The 15,407-nt window shown below is 48.0% G+C and overlaps 1 protein-coding gene across 1 annotated transcript; it reads right to left on the reverse strand.

Moving 5' to 3' along the window:
• Positions 1-991: 991 nt before the first annotated feature.
• LOC103529192 (melanin-concentrating hormone receptor 1) lies at positions 992-5,421 on the reverse strand. Its single transcript, XM_030461937.1, has 2 exons — positions 5,360-5,421; positions 992-2,041 (listed from the first exon to the last, which is right to left on the reverse strand). The coding sequence occupies exons 1-2, from the start codon at positions 5,415-5,417 to the stop codon at positions 993-995; spliced, it is 1,107 nt and encodes a 368-aa protein (XP_030317797.1). The 5' UTR covers positions 5,418-5,421; the 3' UTR covers position 992.
• Positions 5,422-15,407: the final 9,986 nt, after the last annotated feature.

The following is a 15,407-nucleotide window of genomic DNA, read 5'->3' on the forward strand; positions in this document are numbered from 1 at the left end:
GCAACGTACGCAAGAAACAGGCGTTCAATTTTCCCTCTTTTAACTTTGTGAAGCATTTGTTATTTTGAGGAAGCTACATAGGCAACTCTGCTTCCTCTGAGCTGCCTTTTCATGTTACCTTGCTTTGCAGATCTTCACGTTGTGTTTTTCAATCATGTTTAAACCCTCTGCCTCTGCTCCCCAGTGGCCATGCAGACTGTGAGGCACAAGAGCAGCATCAGGAACTAGCAGGGTAAAAATGGGCTCATTGGTATGGAAAGTCACAGAGCTGGTGTTAGCATCAGTAGTTTTGAGAATTGTCTGCAGTCTCTTGAAGCAGTGCAACAGTTATCTGTCTGATTTTGCTTGAAATGGTTAAGATTAATGTTGAAATTAGACAGTTTGTGAAACATCTTGGTTGCCAAACAATGCAGGAGGGAGGCAGTGCTGGACTAAAAGGCCAATGGCAGACCTAGGTGAGACTTCTGTCCTTGAGATTTCTCTCTGTTGTCTGCTTCTACAATATGAGCACAGTATTCAAAGTTTGTGAGTCAGGTTTCTTATGTGACATTTGTTTCAAAGGTTCAGGTTTTGAATGAAGGAGTTCTATGTTGGCACACAGCCTAGGAATCCTGGTCAGGACAGGAGTCAGGGAATCACTGGGTAGTGTTATTGATGGAGGGTTTACTATTCCAGGGTGAGCATTCTCTCTTGAAATCTTATTTTTCTGTCCTTTTTCTTTTTCATCCATCCTCTTTGGGGAGGGGTGTGTGTAGTGCCTTGTGTGATGGAGCCCTCCTGTACAGGAGTGGAAAGAAGCAGCACTCTGCAGCACCTTGTGTGCCAGTGGCAGTGTAAGAGCAGAGTCCTGCAATGAGAACAGGAGGAACCTGGACTCTTGGAAGTGGAAGCTTGTAGTTCATACACTTCACCAAGGATTGCCTGAAGTTGCTGCTTCTCTACAGACTTAGAGATTTGAAGGCTTTTTGCTGTGGTGGTCACTTGAGAGCATCCTAGTGAACAGCCACAGTCACAGGCAGTGAACGTGAGGAAAAGTCCTCCAGAAACTGAGTCTGTTGGGTGGATTCTGGTGCCAGTTTTAGACAAACACTGGCCTCTGTCATGCTGTTGTTGTTGACAGAGCTGCTGTTGTGACATGGCTCTTTTGCAGGGCGGATGGCCACTAAGAACTGGCGCTTGAAGTTCTCGCTGAGGACAATGTAGAGGAAGGGGTTGAGGCAACTATTGGCATAACCCAAGCTAATGGCAAAGTTGTAAGCATAGAAGAAGGCCATGGATGGTGTGTCGATGCCAAGGTGAACCAGCTGGAGGATGTAGAAGGGGGCCCAGCAAATAAAAAAGGCAGAGCAGATGGCAACTGCCATTTGGGTGACTTTCTTGGTACGTACCCGAAGGCTCCTCTGGGGCAATGGGACCACAGTGGTAGCCATGTGCTGGAGGATCTTAAAATAGACCACACAGATCACAATCAGTGGCACAGCAAATGCCAGCATGAACTGATAGAGTGTGAACCAGTAGATATCAGTCTCTGGGTTGGGAAGCAAGAGAGCACAGCGGACTGTCCCATCCTCCAGAGGCATAAGACCTGCATACATCCACACGGGAATGATGGTCAGGAAGGAGAGGAGCCACACCAAGCAGATTACTAGAGCTGCAACACACGGGGTCCTGACATAGGTAGATTTGAGAGGGTAGACAGTCGCCAGGTAACGGTCCAGTGTCATCACTGTAAGGATGTTGGTGCTGGTGATCTGACTGTTGGTGTCCAGAGCAGTGATGATGGTACACAGGGGAGCTCCAAAGTACCATGAGCCGTTACCTAGGAGCTGATGGATGAGGAAAGGCATGCCCAAGAGGAAGAGGAGATCCACAATGGAGAGGTTGAAGATGAAAATATCAGGCACGGTCTGTTTGCACCTCAGCTTCTTCTTCTTGACAATGGTGTAGATGACAATGAGGTTCCCCACAATGCCCAGGAAACAGATGATGCTGAAGAGACTGGGCATGATCACATTGCTGTATGGTACTGGCTTCTCTGCTACTGACAAAACAAACCAAAGTCATGAGTGCAACCCAGAGGTAACTTACTCCCATCTCTGTGTGCTTGCCCTGCAGCTGGATCTATCTCAAAAATATATCTTAGAATGATGTTTAAGATCCTCTGCTGTACTTTGAGAGGCTTAGCTGGGGATTTAGCACTTTCTCCTCTGTCACCCAGTGCATGCAGCACACCACTTAGATCTGACCATGTGTAGACATCTTTCCTTGGCTCTCCTGGTGTATTTTTGCCCTGCCCTGAAACTCCTCATCTCTCTGTGGGGGAATAACATCAGGGTGGTGTGCCTCTGCACCTGCCAGTGTCAAACATGGAACTGATAGTAACTTTTCTTCCAGGGAGTACTGGGTGTCCAGCCTTTGTGAGGGGAGTGGCTGAGGCAGCTGGTGCTTTCCACCCCAGCCAGATAAGTCTCTGTGAGTGCCAAAGTCTCAATACAGTCAATGCTCAAGCTGTTGTGTCATAGAGTTTCAGCTCAACTGTTGGGTGAGTTATCTGTTGTACAGTATGAGACACATCGTTCATTGACCATGCAGGCAGAAAACTAATGCTTATCTAAAGTGTGAAGTCTGGGACTGCTCCCTGACTGTGTCTCATCTCTATTTTTTAGAGTTAGGCCAGAGGATCCACTCCTTTACTTCCTTGCTTGCTCTTCTCAATTTTTCTAGTTTATTTTCTAGAAATAAATTCAGGTGTGTGGCCAGTCAGGGATTTTGGGAGCATGTTTCAGAGTGGCTCTTAACTAGGGAATGCCTTAGTTAGACACGGGTCAAAAAATGCCTTCAAGCTATTGTCTCTGGGTTCTGGATGTAGGTGGATTTCAAAGGTGAACTTCTTGCCCAATAACACTTAGCAAAATTGATGCTTGACTGTTGCTGTTTGTTACTGGGAAGACCCAAACATGATCAAATTTACATTTGCCTTGTTCCCAACCCAGGTTAAAATGATATTTTGAAGCCACAAACCCTGAGTCCCAGGGCTTGGGGAGTGATTGTCTAAGACACTGATTATGGTGCTCCCTGTTTTGCATGACTGTCATGTGCAGTGTGTGATGGAGTCTTAAATCATCCTCTCAGCTGAGGCAAATCTCATTTCATCTCATTACTCCTCTCCTATGGGACCTGATTTTTTTATGAGGAAAGGCTTTGTGTGAATTATTTGTGTAGCTGTTAGAGACACGCATGAGAGCCCCTAAGCCTAGACTGCGTGTGCCTTTCATTGAATTGCAGATGATTCAATGTGTTAATTGGAAATGCTTTCAGTCACTTTACTGTTCCATCTTCTTAGCAGCCTGAACCCACGGAATTGGGGAAATCTCCTCCAACAGAACCTAGGGAAATCTTGAAAATGAAATTAAGTGAAATAAGATACACATCGGCTCTGTCTCTGCCAAAGTGGTGTCTGTTGAGGAGGTGCTTGTGAATTTTGACTTCTAGAATTCTTGAGTACAAACTTCTCCAGATTTACTTTGGCATAACAGAGAAGCTTGACGGAACTGAACTGGCAAGATTACTGGAGCTACACTGGGTCCGTGGCTGTAAAAGTAGGTGTGCACCATACCAACTCTATCTTATATTTCACTGCTCTCAGAAGCAGGACATGAGCTGCCTCAGTCTGTCTGGCACTAAGAAGCAGACAGCTTAGGTATAAGCAAGGACAGGATCAAAATCCAGTAGAGCTGTTGCTGCACCATTTTATCTGAAAGTCTCTGTGCAGATGTAGCCAATGAGACATGGAAGAACTGACAGGGGCCTGGAGGTGAAAGCCAATCTTGGCTGGTAAGACAGCCCTGGTCCAGTCCATTTGTTGGGGGTTAAAAGTTCTTGTGCTTCCCAGCTGCTCACTAAAGCAAAGAAATGCCTCATGTGACACGGCTTTTGTAGATACCATGCTGTCATCAGCACTCTATTGAGACCTGTGCATTCTTTGAACATCCAAACAGGTCTCACACCTCCTTAATGCATAAAGGTGGCAGACTAGAAATTGGAAGATGACGACTGTGGTTGTGCTGTTCTGTATGTAGCTATTATGAGTTCTGCTCTCCTCTCTTTTAGCCCCTAACTCTGTTATGTGGTGGGAATGGATTGTATAAATGAAATGTCAAGGCCACTTGGTAAGCTGTAAATTGGAACAAAATGTCTTTTCTGCAGTAAAATCAATTGTGTGCTCCTGGTGATCTTGTAACATTTAGAATCAACTCAGCTGGCCTTAGAGCAAAGTGTGTGCAAGCTCAAAGGCTTTGCATGGAAGGTGATCTGTACAGTGCTGCAGCATCTTTCCTGCTGCTGGTGGTTGTACAAGCAGCACTTCCAAGTGTTATTAGCTGGAAGCTAGTTTGAAGCTGTATTCCAAGTGTCTCCTATGGACTGGAATCAGATGTGCATGCCTATCAAATACTTAAAAGTCATCACTTTTCTAAAGCCTCTTTCATCTTGGGATATGGTTGAATCTGTATTTTCAGTGCTGCTTCTGTGCACATCCAGGTGACTGTACTTTATTTACTGAAAGAGTTCCAGATATTGATTTGTCCTTACTTGGAGGTCTGTGGCTGCCCTGTTGCTCTTCAGAAGGGTCCCAAAGGACCGCACTGTGTGAACTGAATGAGGATGGGACCAGTTTTTTTTCTCTAAGGGAATAGTTGTTCTCAGCCATGCTCAGATACATAAGAAACCCTTCTTTAACTGCATTTTGGAAGGAAGCACCCTTACTAAGGTACATTTTCAGCTCATAAAGGACATGCTGGTGGAGAGGGAGTCAAAAACCACACGTAAAACACCTGTTGAAGGGTTTCCCCGACTTGCACCATTGAGAACTGACCTGCCTGACCCTAAACCATTGATTTTGGGAACAGTGGTAGCACAGCAAAAGCATGAACTTAGTGTGGATCTCTGCTTCCCCCTCACGTCTCACGTTCTCCGTGCCGTGTTGCCCTCCCTGCCCGGCTGGGCCGGTCCAGCTGGAGCTGGTAGTGTCACAGACAGAAACTTCGACCCGCTGGGGCTGTGTGGGTGCTGTGATGGTGCCGTGCGGTGTCCGGGGGTAAGAGCTGGACCCGGCACCACCGGCCCGGTCCGGAGCTGTCCGCCCGCCGGTGCTGAAGGTGTCTCGCCCCAGGGATAGGGTCTGGGGGGTGCTGTGCCCCTGCGCTCCCCCTCGCCCCCGTCAGGCTGTACCGCCGGGCCCCTCAGCACGAGCAGCGCAAGGGGCACGTCCAGGTGGACTTTTCCCCCCCAAAAAAGCCAATCGCCACCCCCCCCCCCCACTCCCCAAGGGGAGCTGCATCCCCACGCAGCCCCTGCTCACCCGAGCCGTTCCGAGCCTCCGGTGCGGAGAAGTTGCGGGAGGAGTTTGCGGGAGCCATGGCACTGAGTCTCGGTACCAGGGACGGAGAAAGTTGGTGAAGTTCCCTGGGTGGATTCGTGGCGGAGACGGGGTGGTTGAGGGGGCGGACGGACCCCCCCTCTTTTCCCGGTGCGGGAGCCCTCCCGCAGCCGGCAAGCAGAAGAGGCTGCGCTGCGCTCCGCTCGCCCACTCCCGCCCTGCTGAGCCCGGAGCAGGGACTGACATCAGAGAGCAGCTGACTCCGCCAGCCACGTCGTCTGAGAGCATCCCTCCAGCTCCGTCGGGTGGGAGGGAACGCCGGTGCTGAGCGGGGCAGAGGAGAGGTACCCTCCTCCTCTAGTGATGGAGGGGCCCAGGGGAGGTGTGTGTGCTGGGCAGTGCCTCGGTAGGGCTGCAGTGAGCCCCCTCCCCATCACATGCTGCCCCCAAAGGACCTGTACCCTCCCAATTACAGCCAGCCTGTTCTTGCAGTCCTCAGTGGTACAGGAATAGGAGATTTTGCCTTTTTAAGTAGCTTTGCTCTCCTGCCTTCACTGTGTATCTTTCTCTTGCGGGGAGGGATACCTGTGGTTTTCTTCCCTAAGTCACAGGAGCATCCCTACTCGTGGGGCTGGAGGATGTCAAGGCACCAAATTACCCACTGAAAACTCTGTTGCTTTGACCCTCTGACCTATATAGCTCTAATTCCAACCTGGGACACTTCACTGGTAATTAGTTTTCTGCTATTTTCAACTTGTTCCACTTCTTGTCACAGGCCATTTGTTTCCTAGCTCCAGAAATTAGTTCTATTGCTAGCTTAGATTTTATTTGTGTTCTGGTCTTAAAATTATGAGACAGGAAGCCCTTTGGGTTCTGAGAAATTGCTTTGCTCTTTTTCTGTGCCTTGCCAGAGCAATAGCCTGCTCTTTTCTGTGGCTTTGCACTGATGATTTTGTTGTGCTTCCTGCCTACTGTTTATACATGAATTGGGTTCCTCCATTACGGTTTGATTAAATCACATGTTACCAGGACAAAAAATTCACTCTGTACCTCTGATCATTTCCTGCACTGAAAAGCACAATATCATGTCTAAAGCATGCAAAAACCCCAGAAGCAACAAACAGGTTTTTCCTCTGTGGTTGAGTGCAGTGTAGGGAATTTAATTTGCTTTATTAAAGCTACGTCTGTCTGCCTGGAAACCTCCCCTGCTTTTGTTTCTTTCTCTGTCATTGTAAGGGCTGGCATCAGCCGTTACTTGAAGCTTCATAAGGCTGTATCAGTCAGGACTGTACCATTAAATCTGTAATATGTCCCATTAAAAACAAGGCCCAACACACACATACCACCAACAGTCCCAGTATGGGCTGTAAACCAGCTTTGGCAGCAGCATTTTCAGTATGGGCCTTTTACTATGTAAGCCAAAGGAGTTCATCATCACTAGAGGTTGTCCTCTAGTGGACCAGCAGCAAATGGAATCGTGGAGATGCTTCACCCAGGCATTGCAGCTCTTGCAAACTGGAGACAGGCTGGGGCCAATTTGTCTGTTATGCCATGAGGTTTTTACTGACTCTGTAGCGCTGTCTCAGGGAGTAATTTTCCCAAGAGTTTTTCCCCTGGTAGATATCTGTGGTCTAGAAGATAGTTCTGAACCTGCACAGCTTGTGAAAAAGTGATGTTTTGCAGTCATGTCATAATTTCTTAAGATCCTTTTTTCTCACACCTTGAGCAAATCTTAATGCTCATCTATATGGAGATATTACTGCAAAACAAACTATGGTTTATGTGCAGAGGTGATGGAGCTAAGTAAGGCAGGGAAGCTGTTGTGAACAGGGTGCTGTCCTCGGAAGTGTCTTCATGTCATGATTAATCCAGCCTTGAAGTGCAGAGTTGGAGTGTTTGCGTAGGAATCTGGTGGGTAGTTGCTATTCCATTTTCCCTGTGTAGACAAAGCTCTTACTCACTTTCCCTGGAGAGTGCTATATTGTAGCTTTCAAAGAAAGAACTTGACATTTAAATTTAGCAGTTTCCAAAGGACTGCATTATTTTTAAGTTGCAATCTGAGTTGTTGCTGTTCATTTAAAAAACCACCTGGCATTTGAGGAAGCTGTAATTTCGTCTTCTCAGCTGTAGGGGCATCACAAACCACGACTGCTCCATCCCTGTTACGTTCACAGCTTCAATGAGAAAGCCATGCTCAGCACTTGAAATTCGCTTCACCAGCATGGCTATGTGACTATTTTATTATTGGGTTTGTATAACAGAATTTGACAAGGTTTGGTTCTCCCTTTTTTGCTATGTCAATAATCTGTGGAAGTTGGTCTCTATAAATACAGCCCCACCAAGCTGAAGGACTGGAGAGGAATGTTAACCACAGCAATTGGTGATGCTCATCTTGCCTTTGCATGGAGTTGACTGTTGCCAGAAGGAGCAGGCATGGTAATCTGCTCGTTATCTGGCTGAACACTTGAAGGCAGCAGCTCTCTGAAAGACTAGTTCTGTGAGTGCTCATTGACTGGAAACTGCAGCAGGAATGAGCTCTCAAGAGGCCTTGGGATATAGCCAAGGAGCCAAGGAGTTGTACTAACCACTCCATGTAATTATAAGGCAGATTGAGGCACTAACCCCTTGGAAACACATATTAAAAGAGAGATATAGTAATTAACATTTAAGCAGAGAGCTGCCATCTCGACAGCCTGATGCTCTAGATAAAGGTGTGGAAATGAAGTTGAGCCCTTAAAAGAAAAAGAAACTACTTCTTCCTACAAACTTGGCATCACCACTCTCCGTAGACCATCCTGTCTGCCACATCACTGTTATGAAGAAAGATAGTGATATACCAAAGCTGCTGCTAGGCAAATTCTGTGAGTAGGGAATGAATACCTGGCTGGTCTAGCAGTGGCTTAACCCTGAAAGGCTCTGGAGCATTTCAGTAATGAGTTATATTTCCTGCATCTGTCCCAGCTGGAGATCCTGTCTTATGCAACACGAGTAGAACCACAGCATCCCCTGGGGCAGACTGCAGTGCCAGCTTCTGTTACTGTGCTACTGAAACCATTTCCCCAGCTCATTTCACCAAATAATTTCTCATTAAATGGAGACTTTCTCATTTGCTAGGTATTTATTTAGTACCTAACTCCTGTTCTGATTTGCACTCTAGAGAGAGGACCCTTCACTAAAAGCCAAGATGCAATTCCTCCCCTCTAACTTACTCTTGTTGACAACTCCAGACTTAGAGAATGGGCCTCTGCATTTTGATTACTTGGCTCTTTGTTTATATTGAGCCTAATGGGTGAAGTTCTGCCCTTGCAGTGGCCTTAGGGGTAGGGATGATTTCATTCAGGAGGTGTTAGACATGGTGCATCAACCCTCCATAGTGGCTGAGTACTTGATTATTGCTGTCTCAAGCTGTCCATCAGTCTCACCCCTTTTCAAGCAAGATTGGTAAAGCAGTTTTCAGGCACTGATCTGTTTTGCCTCCCTTGATCCTGGAAAATGAGTCTTTGCTATAACTTCTCATCTACATGGAAGGAAAGTGTTGTGTGACAAAGTTAAATAATTTCCCTAAAGCCACATGCTGAGCTGGAGGTCAAAAATTGACAGTAATTCTCTCTACACCAGTGCTGGCTTAGGCAGCATCTTATCCGTCTTCCTGCAATGATAATTCCAGCTTGCATCCCCACAGAGGGATGTGTGCTGAATGTAATTATTTGATTAAAGAAAACCAAACCCCAGAAACCCCAAAGGTTTGAAGGAGTAGCTTTGGCAAGGCAATTTGATGGTGAGTCAGGCGTTGCTGTCATCAATCTAGATGTGTGCTGCATATATGGTCTGGCTGTTCGGAAAGAAGTTGCTGTCATGTCTTGACTCTTGATTCAATTCACATCAGTGCTACTGTGTGATCCAGTACTGCCCTGAGCTGCTACTAATGAACATGGAGCTGTGGCCTGAGACTGAGCTATGAGCACAGCCCTGATTTCCCAGCCTGCAGACTCTGCTTTCTCTTATAATTGTGCATCTCTGAACACAGTGGAGTGAATTCCCTTCCTCAGCTGCTTGATAAACTCACATGTGGCTTTACAGGAATACTTTAGCAAAACAGTCATCTGAACCGTCCTGTTATCCATACTGGGTTTTTAATTAATTAGCACAAAGTAGACATTTATCTGAAGCCAGTTGCCCCCCTCCTCTCTCCACAGGCTTCATGCCCTAGAAATGAGAGGTTCCAGCTGCCTGGTCAATCCTGGCTCTTTCCAGTCCCACGCTGCTAATTTGAGGTTTCAGCCTCTGCCCATCCCGGTTACTCGTGGCCAGGGCAGCAGCTTTCTGTGGTTTTGTTTTCATTGCTAAAGGTTACAGGATCCCAGAGACAAAAGCACAGCCAAAAACAACAAGAAGAGGGGCCAAGCAGGCCTTGCCCTGTGACAGGGCAGCTGGGAGGCCAGTGGGCTCCCTGGCTGTCCACAGCTGATGTGCTGAGGTCAGGGATGTGTGCTCGGCACAAGGAGCAGATCCCAGCGTCAGAGACAGAAGCTGCTGGCAGCTCTCAGCATCCAACAGAAGCAGCCAGAAGCCCCCAGGGAGGCAAATCCTGCTGCAGGCTGTGGTGTTAGTCACTGTGCTTCCCTTTTACAAAAACAGGCATTAATGTGAGGAGGAGGAGGAGGAGGTATCTGTTACCTGAATTCCTCTTGAGTCTGAACGGGGGAAAAGAAGTTTTAGTGCAGATCTGTAGCTTGTGGATAACTCTGCACGGGGCCCAAGAGGAGAGAAAACAGGAGGATTGATGCAGGGGGGCTGATGACAAAGAATAGATGTCTGCCCAACCCAAAATGAGGATCTGGCACCCTTTTCAATAACAATTCTGGTGTTGAACTTGGAAATGGAAATTATAAGTCTGATATGAAGGAAAACTAAAAATCCTGAGAGGTTCAAGTCAGGGAGACAAGATAAACTCCAGTAGATGCCTGGCAAGAGCTGTCACATGAAATTGCAAATCCAAGCACTGAGGATTTATGACAGAGCTAATAAAAAAGAAAAGAGGTGATGTTTTATAACCACACTGCAATCCTCATGCCTGACTCTAAGCAGGGGCAGGAGGGAAGGAACCAGTAATAGCTGATTTTTTTGAGCTATGGTACATTGAATCTACCTGAAGCCCAGCAAAGCATTTAATACAGCAGGTCCCAGGACGTTCTTTGGTTGGAGAAGTAGAAAACCTGTAATATGAATAAGGAATAAAATCCCAAGTGAGACTAAAGTCTTGTGTTTAGAGGAGGGCTGTTAGTGGTGGTAGCATGAGATGGGAAACCTTCCTGAAGGGAACCTGCAGTCCCCAGGAAAAGCTCTGCTTGCTTTGACAGTCAGGTTGCTGGAGCAGACAGATGTTTCTTTCCTCTCTGCCACACATGGCATATCAGCCATGTGTGCCCTGTGCTGCTGGGCATGGAGGCATCTGCCAGGGTTGGAAGCTGTGGCTGAGGGCACTGGAAGAGGTGGCAGCCTTTTAAAATGATAATGAAAAAGTAAAATGATGCTCATTCATGAAAATAATAATAGGTAAACCACTTAGCCCCTTGGGCTGTTAAATGCTAAGAGCAGAGAGAGACAGCAATAGCAATCAGCATTTGTTATCAGCTGGGAGCTCATTAGTTGGAAAGATGGGAGGGAAGCAAGATGTGGGTTTGGTGTGAACTCCCTGTTTAATATGGCTCAAAAAAAGGCAAATGCAATTCTCAGAGGGATCAGGCGAGATGTTTCCCTGGCAGAAGTTGCTGCTGTTGTGCAAGATGGGGCTTGGACTTCCTCTGCAAACCTGTGTGGATTTTTGGTCTTTCATGTCCAGGTCTCCATAGAAAAGTTGAGCTACACAAAGATTAAGCAGGTCAGGACACAAGAAGGTGATTGGGGTGGTGCTGGGGATGGGCAGACCCAGTACCACATCCAGTTTTGCAGGTCAAGCTCACAAAACAAGGTGTTTTCTGAGGTGATGCTTTATTTCAGTCTTGATGCAGGTTTCAGGAAGAAGGGTTAAACAAGCCAGAAGTTGGCCATTTTGCTGATTGCTGTAAAATGTTTTGAGAGGGTTCATCTGGATAAAAATCAGCCCCAAATGTTATTTCTGATTGACTCTCTTCCTGGAGGGTTTTGCAGCTGTAGCAGATGATACATCAGTGTGATGCTTTCTAAATGTCCCAGTTTGCCACTGGGCCTCTTTCTCTCCTCTCTCCCTTATTTCCCCTGCTGTGTGAGAAGAACAGTTGGTCTAGAAGGCAATGGGGATATTTCTACTGCTGCCTGCCCTGGGTTATTCCTCTGTGCAAACTCCCCTTCCACATCTTGGGCCACTGTAGCACTGTGGTTCAGTGAACTTGAATCCTTTTCCCATTGGCACTGTGCATGGTAGCCTGGCTCGTGTCTGGTTTTGTTTTTTTCTTCTGTGCCTTATTTTTCCAACTGGGGTGACAGTTGGTGCCTCTGTAAAGCAACTAGAAATGTCTGGTACAAAGTTTTCTATAAAAACATGTGTGTGTGCATGAATCTGGGCTGCTGAGGCTGCAGTTGGGGTTGTCAGCAAACCCAAGAAACCAGACCCATCCAGGTTTCTTTCCTGTCAGAAAAACATAGTTAATTAAAGCCTTCTCCTGAAAGGAATTTCTTAGCCATACTGGAGGAATAACAAAGCAAAAGCTGTGTCCTTAATCCTGCCCTTTCATCTCCTGGAAATTCCTTCCTCTCCTGTCTCTTTCTCTGTGTCCGGATTGTTAAAAGAAACGAGAAATAATTTCCACTTGGAAAAAACCCAGAACAACAAAAGTCCAGCCCAGCTGATCATGTCAGAAGCCAAGGAGATGGGAGCTGAAAGGAGGGAGCTGTTAATGAAGCATCAGTGGCGAGCCAGGGGCAGGAGCTGGAGCCCATCCAGATGGCACTGCTGATTCCCTGCATCCACTTCACACGCATCTCCTCTCAGGGAAGAGCCTGGGTGAGTGGCTGCTCTCCATGGCACTGGTCAGCTGCAACCTTGCTCATGGCCTCAAGAGGGGATTTGTCTGGGTTACTTCAAGCCTCCATCTGAATTCCTCCCATGGATGGGGAGTGACATCTTCCCCACTGACCATTGAGGGGAAATAGAACCCCAGACTTTGGCTTTTGAGATTGCATTCCTGCAGGGATGCATCAGTGCTCCTGTTGCTCCTCTCCCTCTGGACAACCCTGTCAGCGTGACAAGGAAGGGCTGGGAGAAAGAAGCAGAGGGTGCAGGGAGCAATGGGAACAGAGGAGCAGTAGGAATGGGGAGCAGGGGTGTGATAGCTTGGACCCCATGGCAGAGTGTGCTGTGGTCAGGCTGGCAGTGCCCTGTCTTGCAGCCTGAGCACCCACAGCTTCCCTTCATCCCCAATCAACATGGATATTCATGTTTCCTGGCCTTGACAGATAAGGTGGCCTCACCATTAATCAGGAGGCCTGGAGAATGGGATTAACGTGAGGCAGGCGTGCTGCAGAGTTAATCTCCTTCACTGCCTGGTGATGGATGGAGCTCCTTGCAGGCACTAATCAAGTCTGTGTGTGTGCACCAGGCAAAATGGATGAGACACTGTGCCGTTGGCAGAGGTGTGTCCCAAGTCCCTGGGCACTCCTGGAGGGTGCCTGATGTGGTAGCAGTGCCAGCCAGAACTGCAGTGCTGTGGTGTGGGTGACAGGGATTGTGGCTGCCAGATCCCTTGCAGAGCTGTGTGTCCCTGCTTCTGCTCTGGGGTGCTGGCTTTCTGGGGACAGTGCTGGGAGGTGGGTCCTGTCTGTGGCTGGACTGTGCTCATCCTTGGCATCATTTTCCCAAATAATCTGCAAAAGCTGATGGAATGGTTCCAGTTACAACCAAACATCTCCAGTTCTGCAGTCCCCAGAGCTGCTGGGTGCCCAGAGAACACTTGCGCAGCAAAGCTCAGATGTGAATGGAGAAGAAGCATCATGCAGTAGATACAGCTTGCAAGGCCCTGGAGACTCCAAGAAAGACCTGTCCTGGGTGAGGAGGAATAGGATGCACCATCAAATCCCAGCCTTGGCTGCAGCTCTGCAGAAGCCTGTGTAAAAGGCTCTTTTTTTCTGCTGTGAGATCAGTGCAGGGAGGAGATGAGTGAGATCACACCACAGCACTGAACTGCAGGCTGCTTTGGACATGGTGGACTCAAGAACCTGGGTCTTGGAGGTGAAGCAAGACCCTTACAGACAGCATGAGAAAAATGCTCTTTGTCTGCTTTGGACTGGTGCTGGAGACACCAGTGAAAATAACCCCAAGTCCTTGCCTTCCAAAGTGAAAAGCTCAGGTCCAAAAAAGCAGAGGTAAATACCCAAATTCCCAGACTCTGCCATAGCACAAGTGTCACACCACAGGGGGCAGGGTGTGGATTTCCATTACTCCCCAGCACCTGCTTCTCCCTTAGAAATGAGCAGCTTGGGGTACTCCCAGCAGGGAGCCCTGAGCCCCAGTCTCTATTGAAGCGATGCTGGTGGCCCATGTGCTCCCTGCCATGGAGCAGCTGGAGGTTGTGATATTCACTGACAGCCAACGAGTTGTGGTTTTCTGATGATTAATGACACTTCCCTCCTGACAGGAGCCATTCAGCCTCTACACTGATGGATGATAACAGAGTCAAGATGAAAACTGGGCATTTCCAGAGAATAACACCCAGCACAGGGACTGTAGTGCTGGAGTTGCAAGTTGGTCTATTCCCCCCAGGTTGATACTGGAAGCAGACACAGTTTCTGCATGTAAATATTCCTGAACTTCATTTCCAGGACAGGTGCAAGTGGATGAGCAGAACCCATGAGGTTTGTTAACAGACATTTTAATTTTTTTCTTCCCCTCTGCCTTAAGTGCAAAGCCCAACTGACACCAAAGCAACAGAAAGACTAATCCCATTTTGAATCAGCACAAGCACACGCAGCGAATGTTAAACAGGGAATCCGGCAGCAAAAGAAGGAAGGATTATCTTTAATTTCCTGAGAGAGGGACTGAGCAACAGAGACAGAGAGGAAAGAAGGGCACAGGACCAGAAAGAAGTGGCTGTCAGCACATGGAAGCTTGTCGAGGAGGAGTAAAACAGGCAGATGGAAGGATGGTGAGAGCAGCAGCACACATGTGCCTGGAGAGGTGAGTCCAGTGGGAGCTGAGCACTGCACATGGGAAGACTGCTTCTGCTAGGAGCCCATGTCAGAGCCTGCTGAAGTTCCAAGGTGGATGCAAGGGAAGGGATTGTATGCAGAAGTTTTTGGGCAGAGGCCAGTGCAGGCTGTAACTTTCAGCTAATGTCTTTGAGCTGTAGCTGTGGAGTTGCTTTTTAATGGAGCTCAAAGCTGGACTGTGATGTAACTGGGGGCTGGGTACCTCAGGTTACAAGTATGAGGGGGTTTTCCTTGCTGTAAAACACTGTAGCTGAGCAGAGCTTCCTAAATCATCTCCAAAGCCCTGCTACCTGCTGAAGAGCCCACTCTAGGTACAGTTTATGTTGCTGGCTGCTACCAGCAGGTACCACCAGTTCTGCAAAGAATATTCACTGCTGCTTTTCAGACTGTGGCTGCTGTTCCGCTTCCCAGGGCACGTGCACATAGGAGCTGTGTCCAGGTTCTGGCCTAGGGCTGGGTTGTGTTCCGACATTGAAGCCCTGCCAGTGTAAGTGGCCAGCCTGAGGCTGCAGGCAGCAGCTGTGCTGCATGTGATGCAGAAGCAGGAAGTGTCAGGCCAAACTGGCTCAAAAACTGCTCTGCCAACACCCAGTCCCTGAGAGTACAGCATCCTCATCCTCCTCCTTGTGGGCAGTGCACCTCCCTCTTGATCAACCCCCCTGATTTTCCTCCTTGGACTTTATCTAGCAGCAGTTATTGCCAGGAAGGTTTACAAGAGGTGGAGTAAATGTGCATGCAAGCACTGCATGTGTCTGGATCCCCCATCCTTCCCTAGCCTTGTCCTTGACATTCTGGCTAGTGGAGTGCTGAGCCAGGTGGGAAATGCCTGTCCTGGACATCATGCAGG

Source organism: Calypte anna, chromosome 18, assembly GCF_003957555.1.
Source record: "Calypte anna isolate BGI_N300 chromosome 18, bCalAnn1_v1.p, whole genome shotgun sequence".
In the NCBI taxonomy this organism is placed as follows: Eukaryota; Metazoa; Chordata; class Aves; order Apodiformes; family Trochilidae; genus Calypte; species Calypte anna.